Source organism: Gavia stellata, chromosome 5, assembly GCF_030936135.1.
Source record: "Gavia stellata isolate bGavSte3 chromosome 5, bGavSte3.hap2, whole genome shotgun sequence".
Taxonomy (NCBI): domain Eukaryota; kingdom Metazoa; phylum Chordata; class Aves; order Gaviiformes; family Gaviidae; genus Gavia; species Gavia stellata.
Window position 1 is genome coordinate 20556967 of NC_082598.1, and position 14803 is coordinate 20571769.

General features: G+C 41.5%; 2 protein-coding genes across 2 annotated transcripts in view; one reads left to right on the forward strand and one right to left on the reverse strand.

Moving 5' to 3' along the window:
- The first annotated feature begins 7512 nt into the window (after positions 1–7512).
- On the forward strand, positions 7513–8903 carry SOD3 (superoxide dismutase 3). Its single transcript, XM_009818940.2, has 2 exons — positions 7513–7575; positions 8026–8903. Exon 2 carries the CDS (start codon positions 8042–8044, stop codon positions 8753–8755), a length of 714 nt encoding a protein of 237 aa, XP_009817242.2. The 5' UTR covers positions 7513–7575; positions 8026–8041; the 3' UTR covers positions 8756–8903.
- Positions 8904–9820: 917 nt separating this feature from the next.
- CCDC149 (coiled-coil domain containing 149) overlaps positions 9821–14803 on the reverse strand; it is a 55456-nt gene continuing 50473 nt past the window's right edge. The window contains exons 13-14 of the mRNA XM_059817573.1: positions 13355–13948; positions 9821–12739 (exon numbers count right to left, since the gene is read on the reverse strand). Coding sequence (XP_059673556.1) covers positions 13356–13948 — 593 coding nt within the window. The 3' untranslated portion in view covers positions 9821–12739; position 13355. The remainder of the gene's footprint in view (positions 12740–13354; positions 13949–14803) is intronic.

Consider the following 14803-nt stretch of genomic DNA (forward strand, 5'->3'; position numbering starts at 1 on the left):
TGTGCAATTGTCAAAGGAGATGAGTATCAACAATAAGCCATACTTTTGGTTTGTTTTTTTTTTAAATAGTAGCATACCACACCACCTGTGGTGAAAGGCCTGTTTTGAGAAAGCCTCCAGGAACTCAACCTGCTCTCCTGCACCCTGCAGTGTTCAAGGACGAGGAACCTCCTCAGGAGCCTCCCAGATGCCGCTGATGACTTCAGCAAAAGCCCAGGGCTGTCGCCTTTCACAGCTGCTGGTCAATGGCACCTGCCTCCACATACGACATTTGCAGGTGGGCTCTTACCAGAGCAGGAACTGCTGTCTCCTGTCAAAGCCAGGTGGGCTTTTATCTTCATAAAACATGATGGCCCTCAGCTTCTGCTGAGCTCTGGCTTGCTCCCGTGCAAAGCAGAGCCTTTGGTGCCCGCAGGTCTCAGCAAGAATTTAAGTGCTAAGGGGATGCTTCTTGTCTGTGGCACAGCAGTACCAAGATCCTTCTGAGTTTGTAAATAAAACTTCATAATTATTCACTTTATTTAGTAACTTGACATGCACATATGACTCTACATTAAAATGCAAACTTAGGGGTGGGCATAGCTGTCCTGGTTTTGGTGAAGTGTGCCTTACGCTATTGGCAATTGTAATGAAGGTGATGAGGAACAAGGACAAACTGGGAGACTTTTACAAACAGGTGCTGCTTGCGAGCAGTAAGGGGGTCAGAAATGTGAACCTTTGGAAATGTATTTAGTCTAGTTGCATGAATTAACCTCATCCTTGCTTCCATAGCTGATGTAACATTAAAATACAATGGGTCCCATCGACTCTTGGCAGAAGGGAGATACAGCAATGTGGGGACGTGCACATAAAAGGTGGCTTTTCATTAGTTTTTGGACGCCTAAGGGTTCAGACACCACTTAGTGTCAGGCAGCACTTCAAAGACACTTCGCCCCTCCCAGGGGAATAGTGGTAATGCAGATACATTGAGATAGGGCCAGTAAAGGATTTTGGTTCCTATGAAGTCTGAGGATTCAGGGAGGATAGGCGATGCTAGGAGTCACAGCCACAGAAAAACCACTAAAAGAGGCACTTTTTACGTTCACCTGAAAGCCAGAAAGGGAAATAAATACAAGACATCAGGAACTTTTTATTTTCTTTCTAAGAGAGAATAAGAAGTCTTGCAGATAGAGAAGAAGTCGATGTTTATCTTAACTTTACTTGCTTTACTAAATATCTTAACTACTATCTCACATGACATTCTTACACACAAGCTGGGGAAAAAAAATTATCTTGATCACACTTCTATAAAGCAGGTACAGAGAGACAGTGGGAAATCTGCACCCAGTCTGGAAACGAGTCAGTTCCCAATGGGGAGGACAGCCTGCCTCGGGTGCAGAAGTTTGTCTGTGATTTGGTTTTATTCAGCCCTTCTGTTAATGACTTGGATGACGGAACAAAAAGTAAACTGATTACATTCACAGCTGACACCAAGCTGGAAGGGCTGTAAATACACTGTGGGGAAGGATTAGAATTCAAAATGTTCGTGACAAGCTGGAGAAACAATAAGGAGTGGGGGAAATAAAAAAAAGGAGGTAACTCAATTAAGACAAAGGTAAAATCCCATACTTGGCAGGAACAGCCAACTAAAGAAATACAAAATGGAAACAATTGCATAGACAGGAGTTCTGCAGGAAAGGATCAGACAAAGATCACATTATGATATAGAGAGTAATACAGTCTGCAAGACAAGTGCCGTAGTAGCCTATGCTGGTCAGCTGATGCGGGGAGGTGTTTGTGTACTTCTCTTCCGGAAAGAGGTGCACAGTCCATAGGAAAAGGCGATCTACTCAACATAGGAGCCTACAAAATTTAGGAGAAAAGCTTGAAGGAATTGGGACTGTTTAGCTGAAAGAGTGAAGGGCAATTGGTACAGAGTTAAACTCTCAAGTTTGCACAAGGCTGTTGCAAAGAAGAGAATAATCTGTCCCCCATGTCTGTAGTGGACACAACCAAAACAATGGGTTAATCTACAGCAAGAACCAGGCTAGAGAGCAGAAAAACCTGTAAGAGAAAGGATAGACACGCCACGGGTGGTGGTAGACTCTTCATCAACGATAAGTTTTAAGAAAAGGATAGACAAGCTAAAGTCATGGTTTACATTGGTATGGTTGGGTACAGTGTCTCTAAATCCCTTTCAGACCTCAGCACAGATGGATACAAAACAAGGGGTCATGAGCGGACACACCACCACTTTCCTAGCATTCTTTAAAACAACTTGCATTTCTTTGCACAGTTTGTTTTCCTCCTACTCTTTAACTGCACTGGGTATCCATGATAGTCCATAGCCTTTCAAATAAATTTTGGAGGCTATTTGAAGAGAACACTGCGTTATGTTTTGTTGAAATAAAGCAAAGCGTATCTGTATTGCAAGATGTAAATCAAAAGAGTTTAAACTCTCTTAGTTGAAATGCTGTCTGCTGCTTAAGGGATACGGGACCAACCCTTTACATATAAATGTAAAAGAAGTTAAACTGAAATGTGTGAAGAAGGATGAGGCCAGTTTTGGGACTTCTAAACTTTTTGGCTGTAGAAGTATCTGTAATTCCTCCTTTCCTGCCTGCTTCCGTCCCTGCTTCTTGCAGTGGCTCTTACCTGCCCTCTCACACTTTGCTGACATGCTCCTGAGGCCAGGTCTGGGTTGTTCCCATAGGAAGGAACGGAGCTTCCCCTTTTTGCTCCTGGAAAGTCCTGCTGCCTCCTACTCGAGTAGGAGGCCTCAAGCCTACTGCTCCCAAGAAGCCCCCAGCAGCCGTCAGTACCTACAAACCCATCTCCCGCCCCAGCGGCGACAACAGAAGCATCGCAGCGTACACAAGCAGAAGGCAGGCATTAAGCCTTTACCAATGGTTGTGTCTCTTTAGTACACTAGAAGGGTAGAAATATCTGAAAATCATGCTCAGTTCATCCGTGATGATCACTAGACTTCTGAGACACCCGCTATTGAGTGTCATAAAAAGAGAGATTGTTCTGCATTTAGTTATTTGTACATAACCGCTGCTCATATGTCTGACCTACTGGCCCAACCTCCCTGCGGATCCTGAGCTTTGACTTGAAGCTACACAGTGTTGAAGTTGTGCAAATATGCACAATGTGTGCAATGCGCCCTTTGAAATAAAAAATAAATCAAGATATTTCCATTTATGGCCATTGAACACTGAACTTGAGGAAAGTCTTGTGTTTATTTCTTGTCTCCTCTCAAACAGCAAACCCCTCTTCAGATTAATGCTACACAGCAGAAAGAATAAACATTTAATAAAGGCTCAGGGAATTAATGCAAACATAAATGATAACCTAAGTTATCTAATAGCTGGGTTCCATCCCTACTTTTGACATTACATATTTATATTTTATATCCACATGTGAAGATGTAATTCTGTTAAATTAAGCTGACAGACCTAGAATGAGTTTCTGAATGCAGCTTTTTCAAAAAGCTTACTTACAGATCATCTCTCCCTCACTCTCATAAAATGATGTCTTCTCAAGCTATTAAAGAGGAAGAATTTCAAGAGTTTTTCAAATTGGCTGATGCAGAGTAGTTTGACAGTTGCATGATCATCTATTTTCAAGAGAAATTATTCCCCAGAGAGAACAGCGTTGTTTCCCTTTTGTATATTTATTTAACTTGATTTTTTATGGGTAATGCCCTGAAAAGTTGGAAATGCATATAGCTGTTTTGCAAGAATATTATAAATGGATGCTTATCTCAGGCACTAAATATCTTTATTTCTTTAAATAGAAACACCAAGCCAAGGAACAGGAATAAACAGGAAGAGTAAGGCTAGACCAGTGACAGATTTTCCCTTTGCTACAGCAAGTTTTTTTGTTTCCTTTCTTTTTTTTTCTCCTTATAGCGATTGTAAATGAGTCCCTCCACCGTGATTTCTGCGGGACGGGGTGCTGCTTGCAGTCCAGCGCCAGCCCCGTGCTCACCACGCAGGCTAAAACTGCTCAGTCCAGGACGAAGCCCCTCTCTCGTGAGCACCAGAGCTCCACCAGACATTAACAGGCTGTGTCAGCCAACGCGACAGGCAGTAAATAGCCAGCCATTGCACCTCTGTGGACACCCTGACAGCATTTCTGCTTTCTAAATCCTGCCTGACTCAGCAGCACTGCTCGTAGCTCTGCAGGTGACAATCAACACTGCGGGCTTTACCCACAGACCCACAGGCAGGTACGGGGACATGCCAGCCGTCACGCGAGGCTGGTGCTGTGCTCGCAGGCAATTGCTGCAAAGAGCACGTAGGACACCATGCCAAACTCAATGCGTGGACGTTTTGGTGCCTGCAGCCTCTAATTCCCACACACCAACAAATGCCGGGTGCCCCTGCTGCTGCCTGATGACCCACCGGCATAACTGGCTCCCAGGCTGGGACCATGACTCAGAAATGGCGGAAAGGGCCCTGAACTGAAGGAGCGATTAGGTTCCCAAAGATCTTGGCTCTGCTTTCCTCAGGCTACAAACATCCCCCTCTTTCAGTGGCTCCAGCCTCAGCTATACGTGGAGAAAAGCAGTCAGCTCCATCACCCACTGCAGAAGACGTAAAACCTGCCTTCTCTGGGTGTCATTTTTATGGAGAATCATTCTACCATAAAATCACTGAGAGCAGATCCAAGCACTGGAGACACAAAACAAGGCTACCGCTTGCTACAAAAGGATGCTCTCCTACGCAGCGTTTCTTCATCATGTGTAACTCTATGCTGGACAAGCCAAATGATGTTAAGTTGAAGAGCAGGGTGATGGAATAGGACGATGTCACTGCAACACAAACCCACCAACCAATCAACCCTGAAGGTCATAGCATGGATTGAGAGTTCATGAGCAAAGCCTGGTATGAAGTCCCTTGTAAAGCCCATGAGTAAAGCTAAGTCTGTTTTTTTCCACGTGGTCTAGAGAGCCCTGAAGAAGTTGTTTTGACAACTCTGTCTTGTATAGCCCAGGAGACTCTAGAACATTGCATGAAATTCAGGATACGATAGATCTTGTACAACTGGAAGGACCTATTGCAGACAGAGGATCTAAAAGCAGAGGTCTATTTTTTTAAACAGGGATTGTAACACAAGTACAAGTGCATGGTCAGGTCACTGTGGGCTTTCCTCCCATTAACTGCTGTCTGCTTTAAAGGCTGTTAGCCCATTATTCGGCTCATCCTTTTTAACCAGAAAACTGAAACATAGGCAGTGGGTAACAATAGACTTTAACGATACACCTGGTTAGTACTTAGCAACCATCTTTCAGACCCAGACTGAATGCCAAATCGCCCTGGCAATTGCATTTCTTGTAGTTATCAGCCCTTCTCCTTTTTAAAATACATCTTTCTGACAGCAGCCCACAGCTAGTATGTCCTTTTCATTCTCTGAAGTGCAGAGCACTACAAATACATCATTTAGCTTTGCTGCAGTCCCTTCTGTCCCTTTGATCATCTTCTTTACACCCTTCTGCATTTTGTGCTCCGTTCCCGCATGTGCAGTACATCAAAAAAGAGCTTTGCAGCAAGTACTTTGGGCTTTTCAGTGTGGTTTTTTTCAGGGTCAGAATACCAGCTGGTGTAAAACAGCACCAACACCAGTGAAGTCAGCAGCATTTCTGTATTTAAAACAGCTAAAATTCTGACCCTAGTTCCTATTTCAAAATGCCTTATAATTCAACTAAAGCTTTAAAATTCTTTTCCTGGAGTGCTGACTGCTGGCTTGGAAATTTCCTTGCAGAAGTGTTAAACTCAATTGCAGTCCATTACTTTGTGACTCAAGGAGTAAACCATAAATGATGCTCCTTTCTTCCTTCCATTCATCATGTCCCCTTAAAAAATGGTTTATGATGCTAAGAAATAGCTTTTCCTAATAGTACCTAGACTGGACAGTTGCTTCTTGCATTTTACAAACTTAAACCATCCCCCTTTGCACTTCGCCAGTTGTTAGCTGAACATTTTTTGCGTATGTTTATAAAACTGGATCATAAAACATTTTACTTCTTTCAAATGCTTTAAAACTGAGCAATTTCATAGTATTACCATGTCGCAAGTGTGGATTTCCCCAGCTCGGAGACTGCCAGTGAATGAACTTGGGAAAAGCTGCAAAGGAGGTAGCGTTAGGCTTGGGGCGACGGGCAATCCTGGCTCTTGGTCTTACGAGTTCAGCTTCCACTGAACACTGCATGTTTCCCACGAGCACAGTAATCTGAACAACTCATAAATACCCTGAAGAAAATAAATACTAGTCGTTCTAATACATAGATTAGGAACCGAAGCCCAGGGCTAAAGTAACACATTCAATATCCTAGTATCCCAAGCAGAAGTTAACTCTGGCTAATGATCCAAGAAGCGGACACCCCTTTAGCTCTACTCTCCCTCATACAGGGGGAAAAAAAAAAAAAAAAAAAAATCAGCTCTCAGATAACTCAGTATCTCAGATCTGATGTAGAATATGATAGCGGTAAGATTAACACACACAATTTTACCGTTCCAGAAGCTGACAGTCCCATTCCTTACCCAGCTGGCAGTAAACATGAACTGGGAAGAAGGATTTTCTTTGCAATTGTCTTGTGTTGAGAATTGTTCCTGAGCAGTAAAAGAGCAACTCTTTTCTCTCTACAGAAATCTCAGCCTGTTAAATTGCTCGTGTGACGGCTGAATCCACATTTCAGCTACCACAGTGGGAAGCGCTGCAGGCAGGGCAATGCCCCCAAGAGGAGAGCATTTCTCAGTTCACGGGATGATGAAACACATGCAACTCTCCGTGTTCCAGCCAGCTTCTGGGAAACAGTTTCTCTGTGCCTCAGTCTGATGTTGCACTGCCTCAGTACTGCTTATTTCTCTTTGGAAAGAAATCACTGCTGTCTCAAAAAAAGAAGAAAAAACGGCTTTAGTGGAGCAGATAACTTGGCGAGTAAAGCAGCAGACACTAAGTAGCCCTAAAATTTCACAGAGAAATATTGCTGAACTGTACCTCAACATCTACAGTTTGAATTCAGGTTTTAAAACCACAGAAACTTTGGTATACATCCAACACCAGTTTATGTTGCTCAAGCACCACTTTGAATTTTGTCTAATAAATAAATAAAAATGCAAACCAGCTCCATGACAATCAGCACGTAAGTGAGCAAACTGCCCAACTGTGCCTTAATAAAGCTCCTTCTTCTCCCCTCACTGCATGTTGAAGGTCACTTGTTTCAGATAAGCACATGAAGTCATCAAAAGGAAGATTAATTTAAAAGCTTCATAATTTTTTTCCTTTCTTTTGGAACAACGGTGAGGACCGAGAGCCAGATTAACAAACTAACCAAGAAAGGACAAAGTGTTCACCCTGCCCAAAACAAAAATGCCTAAAACTTTTCCTCCCTCCTTCCCCCCCCCCTCCCCTCCCACGGTTCTCCCTGTGACGCCTCCCCTGAGCCAGCGTTACCTAACTTTTACACAAACACGCAGTTCCCATAAGCATCAACTTCAAACAGCTCTGGCTTTCTGCCTGATCACATCTCGGTTTAGGGGAACGGAGGCAAAGAGCTACTACTGAGGGGTTCCGCAGCAGCTCTGCAAGGTAATCAACTTGTTAAGATTTTTACTTTTCATTTGTAATGCCTAACTAGTGGTTAAGTAGATGGACCAAAAAAGCCTCCTGGCAAACTGTCTTGCTGGAATTTGTAGTAGGAGAAAAGTCTCAATACAAACTCAAAAACAGATTAAACAACGCTTTCACTTACTTGCTTCCTGTAAGGAAAAAGAGGCAGTTAAGATCAAGATCTAGTGTAAAATATAAAATCACTAGTACTTCTTTTAGTCATGGGTGTCAGTTGAATGTGTTTAAACATGTCTATGCATTCTGATTTAGTTTCAATTCATCACATTAGACAGATTTAGAAAGCAGCAGTCCACCGGGACCATGCTCCAGCTTTTTTGCTCAGCCCCATCACAGGCTGCATGCCTTTCTCTCCTGCCATACTGCTGCAAAAAGCCCGTAATTCTTTGTAGCATCTTGTACCTTTTGCAGGCTCTGAATTGCCAAGATGCTTCTGCTTCTTTCTCTGGTCACTGGGCTTGCACTGTCTGCCTCTGGTGTCATGACAGACAAAGAAACTGATCCAAGCCAAGAGTCATTCCATGACATGCAGAAAAAAGTGAACGACCTCTGGCAGAATTTGCTCTATCCGGTAATGCCTGGTAATGAGACTGATGGGATGATTTACGCCACATGTGAAATGAAGCCCAGCTCCAAAATAGATGCTGACAAGCCACGAGTGACTGGACAAGTCTTATTCAGACAGTATTACTCATACGGAAGATTAGAAGCCATTTTTTACTTGGATGGGTTTCCGTTGGATAATAATCAGTCTGGTAGAGCTATACACATCCACGAGCTTGGGGATCTCAGCAACGGCTGTGATTCTACAGGAGGACACTATAACCCTTTCAGTGTGAACCATCCCCGTCACCCAGGGGATTTCGGCAACTTTCTTCCTAAAGAAGGCAACATAAGAAAATATAAAACAAATCTCTTTGCCACTATGTTTGGTCCCTATTCCATCATGGGCAGATCCGTTGTGATCCACGAGCAGGAAGACGACATGGGCAAGGGCAACAATAAGGCCAGTTTGGAAAATGGAAATGCTGGGAAACGTCTGGCTTGCTGTGTGATTGGGATATGCAACAAGAACTTGTGGGAAGAGAAACTGTCTGAGGTTACAGACAAGAAGAAGAGAGGGCTCAACAAACGAACATAGAACCAGGCTTAAGTGAAGACCAATAAGCCGGCTACAGCCTGGGCAACACAAAGTACCTTAGGGTGTGCCACTGGCCACTGAGATACATGGCTGAAGGGTTCCCATTTCCATTTGCTTGCTCCTCTAAGAAATGTGTATCACTTTATAGAGCCTCCTTTCTGTAAGCCCATCAATAAAAACAGCATCAATTCAACATTGTTACGTATTTTCTTGAAAAGATTCCCTTTTATGCAGTTTGGGAGTTGAATGCATGTAAGTAAGAGTGCTAATGGATATGGTTCATAGTCTGTAAAGAGTCTGTGCGCTTTAAGGGGCTCTTAAGGGATCGTAAGTTAAATACCAAAGGAAAAAAAGTTAATACTAATAAATAAGAAATTGCCTCTCAGTAGATGCTATCCTGTATTTAGTTGCAAATCTGAAAGGCAAAAAAATCTCTATGCTTTCAACAGTGTTGGGTGTTATGTTGCAAGACCTGGATAACGGACTTCCCCTAAAAACAAGGGAAAGTACAGACATTTCTGTCTTAAACTTTAGATCCATTACGTTATTCTACTTGTATTTTCAGGTGTTATTCACAAGCATGTATAAGCTTCTTAACTATTTTAAATTGTCCACATGGCTATAGCTAAGTCACACTGTTTACATCTGAAAGCAGACTTAAAAGAAACATTCCAGTTTACCATTACTCCCCAGCAAAAATTCCCTAAAGCCTCCAGTTTGTGCCTGTTAGTAACGAAGTTATATAGAAAAGTTTTAATGCTGCTTAGACAATAATGATCAAGTTAGCAGATCAGAGATAAATATTATTTTCAAAGCCAAAAAAATACCGAGCGTGTTTCTTCATACAAAAATGTAGGAAGTCAATCAGTCAATTTAGACTGGGAGAAGTGACACTGAAAAGATTTAAGTCAGATAATTTTCAGACTTAAAACTCTCACTCAATAAAGCTTTACTTTTTTAATCTAACACAACTTACTGAAAATACTGGTACACTACCTCATGACTATCATTCATCTGATACTGAGAAGAGAAAAGGAAACAAGCAGGTATAACAAGCGTATCAGGAGATGTTTTTATTAAAGATGACAAAATGTATTAATATAGTTGAACCATGTTGTGCAGTTAATCCAGGCAGCAACAAAAGAGAGGCTTGCAAATAAATTAAACTGTATAATTTAAAAAGTAAAACTACAAAACAGAAGCTGGTAAACAAAATCCTATCTTTTAGAAATGTAGCAGACTTTCAACTTAATCTCAGTTAAGATTTTGAAATACATTCCTGAGCTCATATGGATTAAAGAAATTCCACTGTCTTTATTATACAAATTCCCATATGCTTAAAAATAGTCTCACTGAGAAAAGAAACAGCATTCTAAAAGATGCTTCTTAATCTGTCATTTTCACACACTTATTTTACAAGTTCAGTGAACATTGTTTTTCAAATAACCACAAACGTTGTACTTTCAAATTAAAGCCTTCTAACAGATAATGCATTCACTCACTTTCAGGTGAGACAATCTCCTTAAAATCAGTTTGCAAAATGCATCTTTCTCCATACCCCTTCCACAACATTCCCTTCCCAGTTTGCTTCCCCAGAGCCCAGCACCAAAAAGGCTTATACCTCTGGATGCAATTTCTGCATTTCTAAAGTCCTAGACAAAGGGAACACGTCTAAAAAGAACCAAAACTACCCAAACAAAACCACCACCCCCACCCCCAAAAAACCTGAAGTAGTGTTGATTCCACAACAAAACACTAATTTATTTACTGGGGGGAAAAAAATCATCATTCTAGTAGCACAACAACATCAATTAAAGCAATATCCAAGGAAGATACTGACAAGAATATTCAATTAGTTATCACATAGTGCAGCAAAGATGTCTTACTTTTACCAATCTCCTGGCTTTGAAGTCCTGGGAGAAGGCTAAGAAGGTAGCTAGAATACACATTCACTAGGGCAAAAAGGAGAGGGACAGAATTGCAGCAGTGACGTAGCACTAAAAATGAGGTTTCCAGAGATCTAGATATCTCACTGGAATTTAATGATTGCAAATATATAAAAATGGCATCAAAGAGGGAGAATGGTGTGAGGATAATTACCAAGATGTCCTAATTGTTGGTTTGTGCATCACTATGTTCTCATGGAAAAAACATACTAAAAAAAAAAAAAATAATCAACAAATGAGGCACTAAAAAGCTGTTGGTCCAGCACTGCTTCTACCTGCTCAAATTTTTGCACCAAGCTCTTCATTAATTAATTGCATTAACTGGCTGTTAAGGGACCAGGAGCAAAATGCTAACTCACACAACTGTGGGTGAGGAAATACACAGGACAGGGAGACAATCTAAAACCCTCAACATTTCTGAGCTCAGCTACATGAAATCTTGACCTTCTTACTCGCTTGCCTCAGCTCTGACTGCATTGATATTTAGCTCTGCGCAGGATTAGTCTGTGAAAGATGGAAAAGAATACATCTTGACTAAAATGCTACTTTGTGTGACATTCAAGCATTAAAGGGAAAAATCCTGCCACATTCTCCTAGAGATTTCAGTTTCTGCAGCTATTTCTCTTCCAACTTGTCAGTACTGTTATATAAATGAGTCAATAATGCAGTCAGTTACAATTAATGGAAACAGCATAACAATCTTTCAAATACTTAAACTCTTCTTAGTTTTTCAGGTGATGAGGAACTTAAATGGTGATCAGCATAATGAAAGAAAAACTTTTTACTGCTTCATGTCCCTAATATGCTTAAATATATAGATGATTTTTGTTCCTAAGGGCTGCTGCTTAATATCAGTGAAATGCTGCAATTACCTTTAAAGAGAAAGGAAACATATTTGAGGAGAATTGTGAGTATGGCTTTACTGCCTGCAGACAGACACTGAAAGGGTTACATGAATGCACCTGCTAGGGAAAACACATGAGAACAGAGACAAGCCACATTTTTCACCTTCCCACTATCATTCCTTGTATTTATATGTAATAATTCACATACAGCCTTTCTGCTGCTGAACGCAAACTGTTCATGGACTCTGACACCTTGATTATGGCAGCACCTGCTAGCTCATCTTCCATATAAAGAAGAGTTTGTCAGTATTGCTAATATAAACTCTGTTTATTCAGTAGCTGACAAGTGGGCTGTAAAAATTTGCAGCTGGCAGTTATTTGTCAAAGAAGGACTCAATCTGGGAGGGATTTTCCTTTTTATTAGTAGTATTTTATTAAATTTGGTTTAATTCTCTCTGATTGGTTTCAAGTTCTAGGAGTGAGAAATGAACATTTACAGACAATTAGGTCCCAAGCCAGCAGAAAAATTGCCTTGACGGCTGCTGGCCCATAGAAGCTCCACAGCTGCAGAGACTATTCCTTATGCTACAAACAGGAGAGGAAGGACGTGCCTCCCCTTCTCCAACAGCTGCTAACTTCAGTGTTAAGTATTCCCTTGTTGCTGCCTTCCTAGGAGCAGAGTGGCACAGCTCCAGCATCAGGAGCAAGCTAGGGAACGACAGCAGCCTCCCTTTTCCCCAGTTATTATAGGAATGTTTTCCTATGACTAAACATCAACAAAGGAAGAAGTTTAAGTGGCAACAATGCAAATAAACCTACCACAACACAGACTGGTTAAACGATGAGGAAAGGAAAAGTTATCCTTAATTCCAAAACATAAGAAAATAAAAAAGACACAGATTCCTTTAGAAAGGAGGGCACAGATGGAGTAGGCTGAAATCTACTACCCATTACTCAGCCTGAGGGCTGTTCCAGCTCCTGTAGGTTGAAGAATGCAATTCCAGTAACTGAGAGAGCCAAGTAGGTGGACAGGGCATCACTGGTTTCCTCTTGCTGTTCTCTTTGCGTTGGAACAGCATTGCCGTTTCTCACAGAACGACTTCTGGCTTCTCTGATGATGTTTCCTTCAGAGCTTCATTAAATCGGCTTCTCAGTATGTGGTGAAATAACTCCCTGCATTTTCATGAGATGAGCTGGGAGAGGGAAGGAAAAATTTTGTACAGTTGAGAAGATATAAAGGTTTGTAATGAGAGAACTATATACATGAAGGGATGGCTTTCAGAAACTTCATGTAAGGAAATAGTGATTTTATTCTAAGGATGTACTTAGAGTCACTATATATAAAGAGAAATAGAACGCAGACTAAGAAACAAGCAAAAGCCTGTAGCCTTAAGATGCTTCTCAATTTATCACTCCAAATTTTTCATCCTTGCAAGACACTTCTAACCATTAAAATACAGGCCAGCACTAGGACCATACACGTTACAGAGCCTAGCAATAACATTATAAATCATTATCATTGGTCTCTTTGCTACACTAATGTAAATTACATCAATCTATGTAGAAACTTCACATCATTACAAAAAAACCAACATGATTAAACCTCATCACTAATTCTTTCCCTTAGGTAATTTACATTTTTGGTACACTGTAGCTAAAACTAACAGAAAAACACCTTTATTAGACAAGTATTAACAGTTCAATGTAAAAATCAACCCTATGGCACACTGTTTCACCGATCATATTCGCAGTGGCACAGACACTGCAAAAGGATTACAGTGAGATGCTTGAGGGCCTGGATTTCATACCTCAAGCCAAACTGCTATCCAAGTATTCACAGTTTTCAGCAGGATCAGATGGTTTCTTCCTTTCAGATTCAGGGAGCTCCTCAAAGCTGTTATTTGTGTGTGCAGTTGTAACACTGAGCCCTCCATGCCTTCCAGGGTCCTCAGTCTGCATCACATCCATGGTGCTGCTATTTCGATCCCCTCTTTCATTTGGAATTTCGCAATCGCTCTCTGAGGTTTCCTCATTGTCTTTCAGGGCCTCAGTTTCAGCTGTTTGTTCGTTCTCTGAGTTTGAGGGATCTGTGGGGTCAGATGGGTCAGGGCTGAAAAGTGGAAACTCTCCCTCAGATGAACCATTAAGCTCTGCTCCAACCACCGTGTTCTGCTCCCCTGCGGAAGCGCCTGCTTTTTTCCCTTCCAGTTCTGCAACTGCCTGCTCTGTCAGTTCAATTATCTGACTTCCAAGCTTGTTTATTTCTTCTTCCTCAGAAGGTAGCTGGGGTAATGAAGGATAAAAATGTTTATTTTGGTTTCTGTTATTTAAGTTTGTTCCCTCTGGAGCCAGGGACTCGCTTGCAACAGCACAAGTTTCATCATGTTCTCCCCTCTGTTCTGCTGAAAGAGAAATGGAACAGTGAGATGCTCTACTCGGTTGCAGGTATGTATTATATATCTGACCTGAAGACCATGACCACCAGTGCGAGGACACAGAGATTTTTACCTCAGTAAGTAATTTCTAAGAGTGATTCCCTATCCCATCCCAGGCCCATTTCTTAGATGATAAGCAATCAACACTAAATTTCTTGCTGATCTAGCCCTGTTTTGGAGCCTGTCTTTCCCTGACACCGACAACTGTTAAAGAGTCATAGTCGATACCATACCGTAGAACAGCAGGGTCTGGCGAACTTTTTCAAATGAGTATCAACTCTAAGCAAGGCACTCAGCCACAGAAATTTTTGGCACAGCTCAACATTAATCCCCACATCACTACCACTTTCAGGGGTTAACACAAGCTCCATTTATTTGGAGCTTTTTACAGGCTTTCATCCAATAATGAAGTTTCGTTATTGGTCCTGCAACATTTCTCCTAACATAAAAGATTATTCTAATTCAAGTAACAGCATAAAACAAAGCAGCAGCGAAAGAATTTTAAATACACCATTATACCAAAAGGCAAACACTGAACAAAGTGTCAGAATAGAGAAAACAGCAATGTGTAAACAAACAGCTTTGCAAACGAGAGAGGATTTGTCCTCGTGTCAGTTAAGGACAAAAAGCCTCACTGAAAATAAGCTTGCGAAGTCAAGTAAGAAAAATTAGGAAATGCCAGAAGTATGGCTGCATTGACAGCTTAAAATGACTCTTGTCATGCATATGCATTACCTTTTAGTTATGAGCATTTACTCTATTTTTCCCTGCAGGAATCCTTCCTCATGCACTGCACAGGACAGGCTGGCTGCCGGGAGGTAT